The sequence below is a fragment of the Terrapene carolina genome, unplaced genomic scaffold, assembly GCF_002925995.2.
Source record: "Terrapene carolina triunguis isolate 2854851 unplaced genomic scaffold, T_m_triunguis-2.0 Scaffold136, whole genome shotgun sequence".
Classification (NCBI taxonomy): domain Eukaryota; kingdom Metazoa; phylum Chordata; order Testudines; family Emydidae; genus Terrapene; species Terrapene triunguis.
This window is the reverse complement of record NW_020664487.1, coordinates 6,708,920-6,725,170: the sequence shown is the minus strand read 5'-3', so window position 1 is coordinate 6,725,170 and position 16,251 is coordinate 6,708,920. Positions and strand designations below refer to the sequence as shown.

Genomic DNA, 16,251 nt, shown 5'->3' with positions numbered 1-16,251 from the left:
ACTCCAAAAGCCCTCTGCCCATCCTCCTTTCAGCCCTCTCCTGCTCTCAGATGGGTTTCTCCATTGGGCAGCTCTGGTGAGCTGTGCCTTCCAAGAGCATGGGAGGTGTCCTGTTATGCCCATGAGTTGAATAACATGATTAGCCCTCATGCATGGTACCCAGGATTCCTTTTGTCTCAGAGCCTCTGGCAATGAAAAGCTGTAGGTGTCAGGCTAGGATCAGAATAATGGGTTGCAGCTTGTGTTTAAAAAAAAACAAAAAACAAAACCCACCACCAGGTTATGTCAAAACAGGCGTGACAATGTTGTGGCTGAGTAGGCTGATGGTGCTTTCATACCAGAGCCTAGAAATGTGTGTTGCTGAAGCCCCGACTGATGTGGGGTCTCATCCTCCATGATTTAGTCCATCAGCTTTGTATGCCGTCTTCATGGTGCATGTCACTGCGCTTTCGGCACATGTTAATTTCAGAAATATTATGCTCCATAACTTAACATCGCCTAGTTACTGGTGTGTTGCATGTACCTTGGCCTGCTGGGAAGGGATGCTCAGTTGAGTGAGGAATAGACACTGGCCTGGTCTAGACTTAAAAATTTGATCAACCCAGCTGCGTCACTCAGGGCTGCGAAAAATGCCACCCCCTAAGTGCCATAGTTAGGTTGGCCTAACCCAGGGGTCGGCAACCTACGGCAGACGTGCCAAACACGGCACGCGAGCCGATTTTGAATGGCACGCAGCTCCCTGACGTGGTCCCAGCCCCACTCAGCCCCCCCGCCCACCGCTCTCCCCTGCGGGGGCAGGACACAGAAGCTTGGTTCTGCAGCAGCCAAGCTTCCCTCCTCCCCCGCTTCTTCCCCCAGCGTGGTGCTTTCCGGCCCCATCTCCTCTCCGTCCCTGCGCCAATCAGCTGATGGCCCTAGCGAGGGGGAGGAGGAAGAGCGGCTGCATGCACACAGCTCCGTAGAGGACGCAGAGAGAAGTAGGGATGGAGCCTGGGGGAAGGGGGTGGAACAGGGCATATCCCTCCCAGCCCCCTGCCATGAGCCGCTCAGGGCAGGGGGCTGGGAGCACCCCCACGAGCCGAGCACCCCAGCCTTCTGCCCTGAACCCCCCCACCCCAACACACACCCAGCCTTCTGCCCTGCACCCCCCATACCCCCAGCCTTCTGCCCTGAACCCCCACACCCCAACACACACCCAGCCTTCTGCTCTGCACCCCCACAGCCCCATCCCTCTGCCCTGAACCCCTCCACACACTCAGCCTTCTGCCCTGCACTCCCTAGACCCCTCTGCCCTGAACCCCCCACCCCAACACACACCCAGCCTTCTGCCCTGCACCTCCCCAGCCCTCTGCCCTGACCCTTGAACCTCCCACACATCCAGCCCTCCGCCCTGAACCCTCCCACCCCAACACACACCCATCCCTCTGCCCAGCACCCCCACAACCCCATCCCTCTGTCCTGAACCCCCCACACACTCAGCCTTCTGCCCTGCACCCCCCATACCTCCAGCCTTCTGCCCTGCACCCCCCCACACACACCCAGCCTTCTGTCCTGCACCCCCCAGCCCTCTGACCTGATCCTTGAACCACCCACACATCCAGCCTTCTGCCCTGAACCCCCTCCCCCAGCCCTCTGCCCTGACCCCTGAAACTCCCCCCCCCCAGGTCTGGGGTCCCGGCCGCAGGCCCTGATCAGCCCGCTTCCGGCCTAGGTGAACAGAACCCCAGGCTGGCAGCGAGCTGAGCAGGCTGGTGGCGTAAGATCAGCATTTTAATTTAATTTTAAATTACGCTTCTTAAACATTTTGAAAATCTTGTTTACTTTACATACAATAGTTTAGTTATATAATATAGACTTATAGAAAGAGACCTTCTAAAAAGGTTAAAATGTATTACCGGCACGCGAAACCTTAAATTAGAGTGAATAAATGAAGACTCGGCACACCACTTCTGAAAGGTTGCCGACCCCTGGCCTAACCCCTTGTGCAGACACAACTAGGTTGATGGAAGCATTATTCTGTTGATCTAGTTACCATCTCTCGGAGAGACAGATTAACTACACTGATGGAAAAACCCTTTCCATCAATGTAGGAAGCATCTACACTACAGCGGGAGAGTTACAGTGCCACTGTAGCGTAGACCTGTCCTGCAACACGATTAGGCCCTGTTAGTGCTATTTTACTAGGCACCTAGGTGATGAGAAAGAGCATGCCCTTTAATTTTCCTAAACACGTTCAAACCAAACCTCCCGCGTTGATGGGATGTGGTAAAATAAATTATTTACATAGGACGGTGAGACTTTAAGTCTTTTGTAAATTATGAACTCTACCTTCTGCTGATGGAAAACGGGTGTTTTCTTCATAACATCACTACACTTCTACCTGAATCTCACCGCTTCTTATGAGTGTCTGTCGTCTGTTCTTTTTCCACACATGCTGCCGTAAATTAATGTTGACGTCCGTTCTAACCCCCAATAGGCGGAGTGACACTTCTCTTTCTAAACAGGACTTCAACATTGATCCAAAGATCAAAGATTCTAAACTGTTCAAGGTGAAATTATCCAAAGCTGAGGTGGAGAAAGCTGACAGATCTTCCAATATGAGCTCCCTGTATGACAGTGGAACCAGTCAGTTCAAAACAGTCCCTCCGACAAGCATGAAAGACTCCAGCAGCAGCTTGGATTACATAAAGAACCCAGGCATGGTTATTCCTCCCATTATCCCGAACCTTGCCACCATCACGCCCAATATAAGTGTTAACTCTGGGATGGGAACTATTCCTGGAACCCATAATTACAGGTATGGAAGCTAAATAGAACAGTAGAGGAGTTTAGCAAATGCTCCTTAAGGAGAGAGTCATGGAATGACATTGTTACAATGAAGGGGGTTAAATGGGTTTTGGGCAGGGCTGGGTGGGTGGTAAAAGATTTTCAGCGGTACAGGGGAGGGGCTGTAATTGTATTTTGAGATTATGGAATTTAAGAGTTAGAATTTCTGCTTTCCTGAGTTTATGCCATTCTCCCAGCTTCATGGAGCATAAAGGGAGCTGGTTATGGCTTCCTGATTCTCTCCCTGGCCCTGATGCAACTTCATGGCTGCTGTAATATATGCCAGTAGGCAACAGTCCTTATGGGACCAAACACCATTTAGAGATTCCCAGAGCACAGCATGCTCTGACCACTCACGCTCGCCCTTACGCACTCCTTCCACCATAGGGTGGCATCAGGATTGGCTATGACAGCTCTGGGGACACTGTCATGTCATTTTCTGCTTTATTTGCACCACATGAGCAGCACAAAGCAGAGCAGACAGAGGACTGCCTCTAGGAGTGTAACCACAAAGGAAGGTATCAGTTAGAAGGCAGTTATCCTAAGCAAATTGATTGGGTTTTTTTTTTTGTATTTGGAGATCCCAGAATCTACAGCTGGTGAACACGAGTTCTTGTCTGTAATACTTACTCCTGGGGGAATTCTGTGCCACTGCACACATGCAGAATTCATGTCCCCCTGCAGTTTTTTTTTCTCCGCAGAAAATACATTCAGTTTACGCCTTTCGCCCACCAGGGGCTGCTGTGGCGCAAGAACAGAGAGCAGCTGCTCACCAGTCGTAACAGCTGATAGGGAGAGAGCAGAAGCTGCATTTCTCACAGCGCCCTGCCAACGGGGCCAGGTGAGGAGGCACATATTGGGGGAGTGGGAAGATAGAGCAGGGCACACGGGGTTGCTGGGAGGTCAAGTAGACGGGGGTTCAAAAGGGCTAGTGTGGGGGACAGACTGGGGTGGGGACTGAAATGGGGTGGAGGTGCAGGGCCACATGGGGTTGGGGGGGCAAGGGTTGGCTGAGTGGGGGTGCAGGGACACATGGGGATGGGGGAGGGTAGGGGCAGGGGGTGCAGGGACACATGGGGATGGGGGAAGGGGTGCAGGGACACATGGGGATGGGGGAGGAGGTGCAGGGATACATGGACGTGCAGGGACACATGGGGACAGGGGCAGATGTGCCTAATGAATGAGAGAGGCTAGGGGTCAGCCAGGGTCTGCATGGGGGGAGGCTCCCCAACCCCATCATAACCCTCCCACACACACACACACATCCATACTTCTCCCAGCCACATCCAACAACCCTCCAGGTTCACTCCCAGGCTCCTTCCCTCTCTCTCGGCTCCTCCATTACCCCTGACTCCCCCAAGCCTTTGCACTGCTTCTGAGGGGTGTGGACGTTTCTGTATTGTAGTTTAAATGAATGATTACTCAAAGTTCTGTATTAATATGCTTCGTAAGGAATCTATATGTCCAAAAAAAAAAAATCCTGAATCTTTCATTGTCTGCATTGTTACAGACATACTTGTTGGCAGGTATTTTGAAATAAATTAGCAAAATAATTGAAACTGACATGATTATATTGTTATTTTGACAAATAAAATATGCAGAATTTTAAAGTATTTTGTGCAGAATTTTTATATTTTTGGTGCAGAATTCCCTTAGGAGTAAGTTCTGTGTTAGCAAATAATGGTTTATCAGCTATTCTGGAAACATACAGACATGGATCAGTGTTGCAGTCTGGTGTATTCCTTGCTGTAACAGATGTTTAATAATTATGGGCCAGATAGAGCCCAGGGTGTAGGGGCATGAAAGAGGGAAGGGTGCAAAGATCATCCTTCTTGTCCCTTCTGCACAGGATCTGGGACACACATACTCACTTGAGCTCTGATTTGCGGGACTAACTGTAACTGTCTCAAAGGGGGCAAGCAAGGCTGTGACCTCAGTCCCCGCTGTAGCTAGTCAGCTGTAGAAGGGAGATCACCCTGCACCCTCTTTAGGGGTGCAGTAGCACCTGTGCTCCGTTTGTCCTCTGGGTAGCTGCAGGAAGTATTGTGGCTCTGAAGATTGTTTCTTGGGGCTCCTGCTGGTGCAGTTAAAGGGCCCCACACCATCCCCAAACACAGGTCTGTGCATAGAAGGCACAATAGTGAGCCCTAAATACAACTATAGCAGGGAGAGAAGAGTGACTGCAAAGAGTTTTGCATCAGAAAGCAGGAGTAGGAGAGCGCTGTCTGTGATTAAAAAATTAGACAGGCAGTATTCTCACTTGAAGTCAATGGGATTCCAGGATTTTGCTTATATGTGGGATGGATTGTAATCTTCCCCACTGTGTGTGTGAAACAACTTAGTTCGGAATCTAGAGTGTGTATCAAAAGTGGTGAAAATGTATCTGCCCGCTCACCAGCCCTCCCCCACCACTTCAGTGTGACCCAGCTTTGATGTCATGCTACGTTCTGCCAGCGAAGAAGGATGTGGGATTCTCCTCTCTGGTTGGAGTAACTAATACAAACCCTCACAGGACGCTGGCAGGCTAGTTTGCCAATTACAGTCCTAGATACCAGCCTTATGAATGGATTCTTGAGGTGAGTCCATTGCAGCTGTTTGTCCGTATCACAATGCCACACTCTTCTGGGAGAGACTGACCTTGATTTTCATTGCTCGACAGGCCCAAGACTAATAGCAAGGGTACACTTCTGATCAGGGTTGTAATCCACTGGCAGTGCAGTGTATATGTTAGAGACCAAGAGCTCAACAACTGATTGTCAGGGCTGGATGTCTCACATTGCAGCGTTATTTTTATATGATGATGTTGCCAAGAGATTATTGCTAATTCTGACTGGAGTCTTGGATTTTTTTGTTTTTGTTTATAGAGTTGATGAGAAGACTAAAAAATACTTAACCCCTTTTATAAAGCAAGGGAAACATTCACCAGCAGGGCATTACAATGTCAGCTTTGGCACATCGGTAAGCATCATCCTTCTCCTGTAGTGAAAACAATGTATTTTAAACTTCAGTATTTACTTTCATGTCATTAATACCTTTCATTTCGGCCTTCTCAAGATATATTTCCCTTCTTTGGTTTGGGGACATCATATATAATAGTTTACTCACAGTCATGTTATGTGATTGTATTGTGCTGGAATATTATTTAAGCTAGAGGCGCTCTCCAAGAGATCTAAATGATAGACATGTATTCTTCTAGACAAGTGCAATTACAGTTTCTGGCCAGGCTGGGAGGAGAGACAGGTGTTGGCTTTGGTGACCAAGTAGTTCAGGATTTACATTTATAATTTTCTGTGGACAGATTGTAAAAACGAATGAATCACTCACATAAATGAGTGGCTAGTGGCTCCCACGGAATTCTCTTTGAAAGGCCATGCCGATTTAAAGCCTGATGCTATAGTCATTATTCAGGCAAAACTCCTCTCAAGATCAGTAAGAGTTTTGTCTGAGTAAGGACTGCACAGTTGAGACCACTTTCCAGTTTTTGATGTTCTGCGTAAGTGTAGGTGATTTCCTTAAATTACTGATTTCCTAAAGCTTGTCTTGAGGATTATTCAACAGAATGTTTCTAGGAAAGAATACAGGCTGTTTTGGTACTCTGACGCTTGAGTAAGTCTCATAGTAGAGAATCTCGCTTCTTTTAAACCTGAATAATGGTTGTTGTCAGATGCTACCGGTGTGGTGCTCTGCTTTCTCCTATGTTGATATCACTCGGCTGCGTGCGTGTGTTCCCTCTGTGTGCTGTCCCAGCTCTGCAGATCGCGGACACAGCAAACCCGACGAGAACCCCCAATAACCACAGAGTCTAGTAAGATGCAAAGTCAGGTCGAGTAGGTTTATTGCGACCTTGGACACAATTGCAGTTCCCCGTAGATTACTTAGTCTACCGGGCATACTACTAATAGATGCCTCTTGGCAATGGACCCGGCTCAGTCAGTGGCGGGACTTTCCACTGCCCCCTAGGCCGGACAAAGACACCACCCCAGGGATACATTATTATACACAGGTACAAACAAGTTACACATCACTCCTGACGTATTGAGGTGCAACCCCTCTATGCAGCAAGGTACAACCCTTCTACGTAGTAAGGTGCCGTCTCTCACCTTGTACATGTTGGTTTGAACAAAACAACACTATCCATCATATTCCCCTTTTGGCCCTGTCATTGGGATGGGTCAGCCTGTTCCTTGTTGTGTGTGGAATGTACAAGTATGCGAATGTTCTGATATCTGGTGTCCAGTACCTTTTAGGTATGTCTCTTTTTGCAGCATCAGCCCTTTCCTTGCCAGCTTCTGTGAGCAGGGCCTGCCTCTGGCTCACAGCTTAACTTTGCTTTATGTTAGCAAAGTCTTGACCATTACTTTAGTTCAGGCCTTAGGCCTCATACCAGGCCTCTGATACCAAGGTTTATATCTCAGGGCCTCCTCTTACTACAATGGTTTTACTTTTAGTACCCCTCGCTTTGCTATACATTACTCCTGTAACTCAATCCCTTGCTCTCAGGTCTCAAATGAAAAGAACGTTCTTCAGGCAAACAAGAAAAGATGGGAATTCTCCAAGACAGATGTGCGTTTGCCTGAGCTAAACTATAACCATCTCCCTGAACTCAAAGGAGTGGACGGTACGAGCTTTAATTTGCTGTTAATTAAAACTGGATGATAAATAAGTTGCATCAAGACATTTATTTTTTTAATCATATTAGCATGTGACAGGTTTTCTGAGAAGGAAATATTGACACTGTATGCTTAAAACAACAACAAAAATCCATAGCAGGCAATGCATTTATTTGTCTTCTGCAGCTCGAAATTCCAGATTTGTCAAAAAGGAGAACAAAACAGTCTCAGAGTCTCGCATTCCATCCCTTGCCACCATCGATCTTCACAACCCGAGCCTGGCTTTGCAACAGGTGACGATCCAATGAAATGCTTTGCACTGTTCTTCTTGGCTTTTCTGCCAAGGTTTTCAAAGCACGTTGCAAGCAGCAAGAGCAAAAAGGTTCCAGGCAGTCTCTCTCTGCAGCACATTGCATTCCAGGGTGTCTGATGAGTAGCAGCATAGTCACTGGAGTAATTTGTTTTAGGACAATGCAGGAGTTTTGGAGCTTGATGGGGAAAAGAACCATTTTGGAAAAACTTTTGGCCCAAATTTATGACCCTGGGATTACCCTGGGGGCAAACCTGGACCGTGTTCGAGGTTCACAGTACAACCACAATTCCTGTGTATTTCACCTGTTTTCAGGGTTTGTTACACACAGCACATGGCTTACAAATGGGTGAACTGAGATGCAGAGGCTACAGACCAATGCCCATGGTGACACAGTGAGTCTAGTGGCAGAGTGGGAAATAGAACCCAAAAGTTGGAGCAGAAATGATTTGGCCATTCTAGGCAAAAAGAAAACAAAAAGGGCGAAGGATGGGGAAAAAACCATGTATGCTGATTTGCAATATGATCAATGAAGAATCTGCCCATGTTCTGTTGATATTGCACCTGGGACAGGCAGAAGGTTATTGATGATCAGTTTTACTAGGTCATACTGCTTTTAGGCTGGTATGTTAGGAATTACATTAATATTTGTTTTCTGACTGGCAGATATCGGGAACATCACTGCCAGATGCTTCAGAAGCCAGCTTCCCTCGAGTAGAACACTAGCCCGGAGAAGAACTGAGGGATTGGGTACTTTTTGCCTCTGAAGCGTATGTATTACTTTCTGCAGCTTAGCCTCTTGTTGCCTTTCAAAAAGAACACTTGACAAGGGCGGATACCTTTTGTGGGTTTACTGAAGAGAGAGCCTTCCGATGTTCAATATCGCCGTTTGCAGCATACTCGTGTTTAGAACGTATTTGTGCTGCTGCCGAGCAGGGAAGACCAGTGCATGATTTTGTGAATGGGTCCCTTTTCCTGTATCGTGCTGTGTAGTTCCATGCATATGTATCTTGATCCTAAGTGGATTTTTTTTGTGTGAAACTGACCTGAGGTGTTCGGCATTAGAGACGGGGATGGAATGCATTATGGAATTGTGTGTGTCTTCTGAAAAGATGGTTACCCAACAGTGAAACTAAGTCAGTGTGTTAGGATACTGATCATCTCCTGTTGTGGGGAGAAGAGCTGTACCCAGAGATGGATGAGGTTTTGTGGGGCCCTGGGCCAGAGTAAGTGTGGGCCTCTCCCCACCACTTCTGCATGCAGTCCCCTTCTTCCCCTGGCACGCCTGCCAGGGAAATGGGGTTAGAGCGAGTGGGGCTCCTGCTGGGGGTGGGGTCGGGGCGTGGGGCCTCCCCCGCTCCCTGGCGGGAGCACCTGGCAGGCAGAGCGTGATCAGGGTGCATGCCCATTTTTCCGGGGGCCCCTGGGCATGGGCCCTGTTGGCCCAGTGGCTAATCCACCACTGGTGGTACCAAGGTCATCCAATACAGTTATCTTGTAGTAAACTATTTTTCTTTAAAAAAACAACAACAAAAAACATCTTTATGGTCAGTTGAGAGCCCCAGGTCTCAGTGAGAGAGCGCAGGGTTACCAAGATTTATGAGCCAAGAAAAGATGGTAACTCCTACCCTTTAACCTTTTTAAAGAAAAAAGAGAGCTGGCAAATTTAACAGACCCAAAAGAGAGTGACGTATGGGAAACTTAGATAACGGAAGAAAAAATTCACTGAGACTACACGTTAAAGACACACTGTCACCATAAAAATTGTCAATGGAAAATGTATCAATATGCTATCAATAACGCTTACATTTAAAAGTTAAAACTGAATGAATTTTAAAAATCTAATATACTTTTTGCCATGTGTTTACTATTGTCATTTCACTAATTTTGGGTAGTGAAACTTAAACTGCTCACTTTCCGTGACTGGTTCCCAGGCTCTGGCATAGAGCTGATGTATTTGGATTTCCAACACTACAGGGGACTGTTTAAATTTTAATAAATCATGTTTTTGTGAAATCTTTACAAATCATCAGTACAGACGTACTCGTGTTGTGGTTTTTTGTGACACCCTGTTTAATATGAAATACTAATTTTGGTCCTAAACTACAGACAACATCACTAAAATATCAGAACCGTTTGAAGATAAATATTTGTGCATTGCCTGCATATCCTCATCTGTGTACCTCACCCCTGGCAGCATCCTCCTGCAAATACTGACCCTGCTCCTGAACCGGATTCAGTTGTTGGGAAGGGCTAAGGGATTACTGTATATAAAATCCACTTCAGGGATTGTTACCATCCGAAATCAATTAAATCAAGAGATGTCTCCAGCATTTATATTGAGAATTTTTGAATGGTCTAGGATTCTGTAGCATTAGTGACTATCAATTGTTGAAATGGATCTGATAGCTGCTTAAAGAAACACCGTCAAGTTGAAATCTCGTCAGTTAAAGGAAGTGCATTAAAACTGGTTTCTGGTGTTTCAACTCTACCAGTTGTTGTTTTACAGTCACATTTTCCTGTTTGTGGGTTGTGTGTGTAGGTTATTTTTGTGGGGTGTTTTTTTTTTTTCCATAACTTCCCTCTTGCCAAAGAAAAGACTTACACAAACAGGGGGAACTGACTGACTTTGCAGAGCGAATGGTAACACTGATTATATACACACAGTGCTATCAAATGCACAAAGTAAATAAACTGCAAAAAGGAAGAAATCGTGTTTGCTGACTTCTTTCAGTTATAACAACTTTTTTATAGGTTACTTTTCTAACTGGGCTACAGTGGGAACTGCTGGGGGCTTGGCACTCTTGAAAAGCCTGTTACTTGTTTAGGAGCCTAAGTAAGGAATTAGCCTATTTTCTTAAGTTGGTGTCTTTATAAAGTCCTCCCCATAGTCATGGATACAAACTATTAAGACAGAAGCATGACTTTTAAATAGGTGTCTATCTTTTTTTCCGGGGCGGGGCTTGTTTTTTTACTTTGCATTATGACACAATTTCCTGCCATTCTTGGTTTGTTTGTTTTAAACTCTGAAGTCCTAGGTGCATTTTTGAAATACTCTCTCAATGTAAAGGATGTGTGCAGGTTTCTGTCCAAAAGGAAAATGTATTTCCTATTTTGAGAAAAAGAAAGATGGTTCTCGTCTATACAGATTATTATACCGTACTTGTCACCATAGTTCTGAGCACCTTCTGATCGTGCACTGAAGTATGTGACTTACATCTGTCATGTGTGGTTTGTTCTCTTTCAGCCTCTAACCAGGTGGAGAATTGTGTGCACGGTGTACTGGTTCATTTTGGTAGGGTGTTTTCCTTAGGTGCACACTTTTCTGTATTTGTGTCAGAGCGGGCAAGTCACAGCAGTGTGCCTTGTACTTGGAGCAGAAGGTAGTGAGGTTTGGGAAGGTCCCTTAGTTCCTGGGCGGAGTTTGTTCCTCCGTCTCAGACCAGCTTCTTCAGGCAAAACTCTGTCTCCTGTGCAAACAAGCTTTATTCTTACGGTAGAAAGTTCCGTTGTGCCAAAGGAGCGGAGTTATCAGCCTCCCACGGCTTTAGGTGATCTTCCCATGTCCTGGGCCCAGGCCATGGAGTGCCTTGAAGATGGGGACTGAGACCTTGAACTTGATTGGATATTCTCTGGGAAGCCAGTGTAGGGCGTGGAGGCCGGGTCTGAGGGGTTTGTGGTGGCCCGTGTTGCTGAGGAGATGCGCTGCAGCTTTTTGTACTAGTTGGAGTTTCCTAAATGCTGAAGGCGTCATGCCCAGGTATATGGCATTGCTGTAGTCCAGATGGGAGGTGACAAAGGCGTGAATAACTGAAGCCCGATCATCGTTCTCTGAGATGGGATGCCGTCTCCTAGCCAATTGGAGGTGGTGGTAAGTGTTAATCACAGTTGCTGCTATATGAGAACTTTGCGTTAGCGAGAAATCCAGGACCCTCCGAAACTAGACTGCATTGACCAGTTGTGGGTGTGTGCCTTCAACCCAAGGAGACCGCACCACGGCTACAAACTCTTCAAAGTACTTCCTTCTGCCCACCAGCATCACCTCCTTCTTGCCAGGGTTCAGCTTCAACCAGCTGTCCTTCATCCGGGAGCTGATCGTCTCCAGGCACTGGGCCATCTTGGAGGTAGTGGGGGTGGTCAGATGTGGTGAAAGACAGGTAGAGCTTGTGCCAGTATTAGTGCTTTAAATGCAGTATGTGTTCTCAACCCAGAGTGGATGAGGTTTATTCATATTTGGAGGATGGCATTTGGTCTTGGCACAACAGTACACAACCGAGACTAGCAGTTCTCTAGTGGGACGTGGATAACGTTTACGATAAAGGAAGCAGGCGTTGTGATTGGCCTCGATCTACCATCGGGCTCTTCTAGCACCCAGCCCTGCCCAAGGACAGAGGGCTCTGCATTAGCAGACTGCGATGCAGGATTGGGAACTGCATTAGTAAATGTATGAGGACACCCCCCCTTCAGATGTGGCAGCTCATTTTCCAGAGCGGTCCTAGAGATCTTTCGGTGGCTCATTTATCACTGGGAGTTGGTTTGGGCTATGACGCAGGTAATCATGGAACTGACATTTCTTGCATATTAGCTGCTGCTCTTACAAACAGCCCTGGGGCTTTTGATAGCTGGTGTTTGGTACCGGAGATCTTCAGGCAGACACACAGGGTGTGGGTACCAGTGTACACTACGTTTACAATAAGAACATTGAGCCCTTTCTGTCTGTAGGTCTCAAAACGCTGTCCAAAGGTGGCTATGTATTGAGTAAATGACATGTGCGAGGTGACACAGCCAGTTCAGTGGCTGAGCTGGGAACAGAACCCAGGTTCTCTGCTCCTACTCCCATGCCCCAGTGGTCTGGGCTGCTGCCCTTACTGCTACATCACATACATCAGGTTGGTTTGTCTTTTACATTTTGCTTTTGTTCATTCTTCCTGTACCTGAGAATGAGATCTCTGACCCAAGAGCCTGAGAGTGAAGCGATGGAAAATAACTCCCCCAGTGTATATAAAAATGTGCTGTGTATTTCATTATCAATACTTTAATGCAAATATTTATCAGTATGTTTTAGAGAGATTCTGTTGCTTTAATGCAATGTTACCAGTTTTGTATTGTGCACCTTATAGTTCACTTCCTTGTTTTTGGTCATAATTCTTGGACTCTGATATCACTTTTCCTTTTTGAGGAGGTGGAATAGTCACTGTCTTTATGGTGTGCTCTTAGCTTTGTGCCTCAGCGCTGACTTGGACAACTCCTTGCTGAAAAACGTTTCTTGATCTTAAGATCAAAGGTGGTTTGTTTTAACGCTGCTCCCGATGTATGTCTAATGCGAATGTGCTTGTAGATACCTTCATATGATCAGCCGCAACTTATGATTCGTTGGAAAAGAGAATAATAAAATGATAGGGTTTGAATGGTATAAAGAACAAAAATAAGAGTGTTCCCCTATGTGTTCGCTTATCTATGGAGTGGTTAGTTTCCTGTGCATAGTTTGGTATTGATAAGTGTGTGTGATAAGTAAAAACAAGAGAGCATATTTCTAGGGCAAGGCCACTGCATTGATTTATTTTGTCTATCCATAATGGAGTCCTCTCTTCTATTCCTCCACAGGGAGGGAATTTACACATGTGAGCGAATTGGGGGGAATGATCCGTGAAAGTCTCAGGGTACTTGTGATGTGCAGAGCCTTTGCAGAAGTGAGGTAGATTCCCCTCCTGCTCGCTCTGTGGATAATGCAGCAGGCTGCAAGTCTCTGGGTATCCAGTCAAGATCCAGTTCTGTAGCCATCCTACATACAGAGCTGCTACCGCAGTCAGTCGGTGGGATTATTGCATCAATCGCAGCCATAAACTAGCGCCTTCCTGCCCCAGGGCCAAATCCTGACCGCTGTTTGTGTGCAGCAGGGGCAGAGTGTGGACATCAGTGTTGAAGAAAAGTGGCCAGTCTGTCTGATTGTGACAGGGCAGGATCTCACTCCTGTCTCTTTCCCGGTTACAAACAGCTTGGAGATCTCCTTCTGCTAAGCACGTTGTGTGGTTTTTTTCACAGTGTCCTCCCCACACCCTTTACAGGCTTGTGCAGGCCCGTATTTACAGGAAGCCACGATCCTCAGCTAGCTTGGCCAAGGAGGAGGGAAGATGGAAGGGATCTTCCCCTGGCAGATTCCTCTAGGCTCTGACTCTGAAAGTCTCATTCTGTCTCCGGCTCTTCCTTCCTGTACCTATTCTACCTTCTGCCTAATGAGTCTCTTAGCTCTCCTCAGCCCATCCCAAGCCATCGATTAGGCACAGCTCTTCTTAATTGGGTCTCCTCTAGTGCAGCTAATTGGAGCTGCAGGGACCAGAGTGCTAGATCAGCTGTTGTTGCTCAGTGGGAGGTAGGTGCTTAAATATTTTCAGTATCTGGGTCTCAGATACTATGCTGATAGGGAATATCTAAGTACCCAGGGAGACATGCTTGAAATTGGCACAGCCTGGGAGAGCGTTGCTGAGATGTTGCGATCTCAGGCCTTTAACAGCCGCTCTGATTAGCGTCAATGTGGAGAGGTGCTGAAAGCCGCTCTTTAGCATTGCTAGGGGCTGGAGTCGTGCTGCTCACCCGGCTTGTGCCTTGGCAGTGCTCAGGAAGGAGTGCCGGTAGTGCCAGTGTGTGGGAGCAAACTGAGCTGACGGTGTAGGGAAACGCGGCTTCGCATGGAGCCGCGGGAGCAGATTCAGCACAGGCTGATAGAAAGCTTCCCAAGAGACTGGCAGTCCCCACTGTGTGAGTGTCACCTCTCCCAGGCACAATGCAGACATGGGTCAGTTGCAATACTCCAGCTGTATTTTAACTCCCCTCATCCCTGTCCCTTCAGCTTGGGTTAATAACCCTCTGAACTCATCAGTGCTGACAAGCATCCCTGACCTGCCCAGACGGCGCAGCCTCCCACGTCAAGGCATTCTGGGGGAGGGATATCTGCCTGATGCCCTGAATGTTCTACCCGGCGTGGGTGGTCTCCCAGCCATACCTGGGGCGGAAGCTTAGACTAATGCAGCTTTTTAGTTGTGTGAAGGAGCCATCTCCAGCTGCCTGTGCCTGGGGGATAGTTATAATACTCTAGGGCATGTTATGGAGGCAATAAGAAAAAAGTCCAAATAACCCCATGTAATGTCTTTCCATTTTTTACTGTCCCTTATCATCATAAATAGATCATTGTATTAAAAACATAGAAAGTATCTTCTGGATTGAATAAAATACCTGTTTGAAAATATTTGGGGAAAGCCACAATGCATCTTTGCCCCCCTTCCTGCTATCCGCATAAGGGCGTTTTTTGTGTCTCTTCCCCTAAGAGCAAAGGATTCTTAACAGCCTAGATCCTGAACCTAGAAGCCATCAAGCAAATGTGGATGCTGTGTGTGTGAATTATCAATGCTACTGCATAGTTCAGAAACTATATACAGCAATAAAAGCTGCCTTAGGTGCATTCTTACTCTGCAGAACACTGTGGGCTCCTGTAAATAAATTTACACTGGTTTTATAAGAACTATGGATGCTGAACTGAAAGTGTTGTTAGCAACTTCCCCGTTGAGCACACTACACCCAGCCCTTGAGCACTGAGTTCATACGTTGTTGTTTAGCAAATGCTGTACTTCAGTCTCCCTCGCTAAGAAAACAGTGCCCAGAATAGCTACCTCTTTCCCACCAACACTCTTTGCAAAGGGCGTACGTTTCCTGTTTATAATGCACCTGAACTCATTCCAAATTGATGCAAATCTTAGACCAGGAAAATGCCACGTGCTGACTGCAGAATTAGTGACTGATGCCTTACATCTAATACACTCACGATACAGAGAAGAACAAATGATCAATCCATGATCTTAAAACATCCTGGGGCAAACTTCACCTGGACCCTCGAGAGAACAGCTGAATGTGAAATCATAGGAGTGGGATGGAGGTCATAGAGTCCAGTGCCCTGCTATTGCAGGCAACCACCTCGTATAATTCCATTCATAAATTTATCAAGCTCCATTTTGGGAGCTCTGCACATGCACTCCAGGGTAGTAAAGATCTAGATTAGGGCTGTCGATTAATCGCAATTAACTCACACGATTAACTCAAAAAAAAAATTGTGATTTAAAAAAAATTAATTGCGATTAGTTGCAGTTTTAATCACATTGTTAAACAATAGAATACCAATTGAAATTTATTAAACATTTTTGGACGTTTTTCTACATTTTCAGATATATTAATTTCAGTTACAACACAGAATAAGATTACAAATATTTGCACTGCAAAAATGATAAAAGAAATAGTATATTTCAGTTCACCTCATACAAGTACTGTAGTGCAATCTCTTTAATCGTGAAAGTGCAATTTACAAATGTAGATTTTCTTTGGTACATAACTACACTCAAAAACAAAACAATGCAAAACTTTAGCGCCTACAAGTCCACTCAATCCTACTTCTTGTTCAGCCAAGTGCTAAGACAAACATGTTTGTTTACATTTATGGGAGATAATGCTGCCCTTTTC

General features: G+C 46.3%; 1 protein-coding gene across 3 annotated transcripts in view; it reads left to right on the top strand.

The window, feature by feature from the left end:
• The window catches only part of CDKL2 (cyclin dependent kinase like 2), a 47,001-nt gene that overhangs the window by 23,058 nt on the left and 7,692 nt on the right, over nt 1-16,251 (top strand). For 2 of the 3 annotated variants that reach the window (XM_026653249.2, XM_026653248.2), the window contains exons 10-14: nt 2,505-2,797; nt 5,691-5,784; nt 7,327-7,444; nt 7,623-7,729; nt 8,413-10,880. In XM_026653249.2, coding sequence (XP_026509034.1) covers nt 2,505-2,797; nt 5,691-5,784; nt 7,327-7,444; nt 7,623-7,729; nt 8,413-8,472 — 672 coding nt within the window. In that variant the 3' untranslated portion in view covers nt 8,473-10,880. Of the gene's footprint in view, nt 1-2,504; nt 2,798-5,690; nt 5,785-7,326; nt 7,445-7,622; nt 7,730-8,412; nt 10,881-16,251 lie in introns of those variants that run through there. The other variant, XM_026653250.2, reaches the window with a different exon arrangement.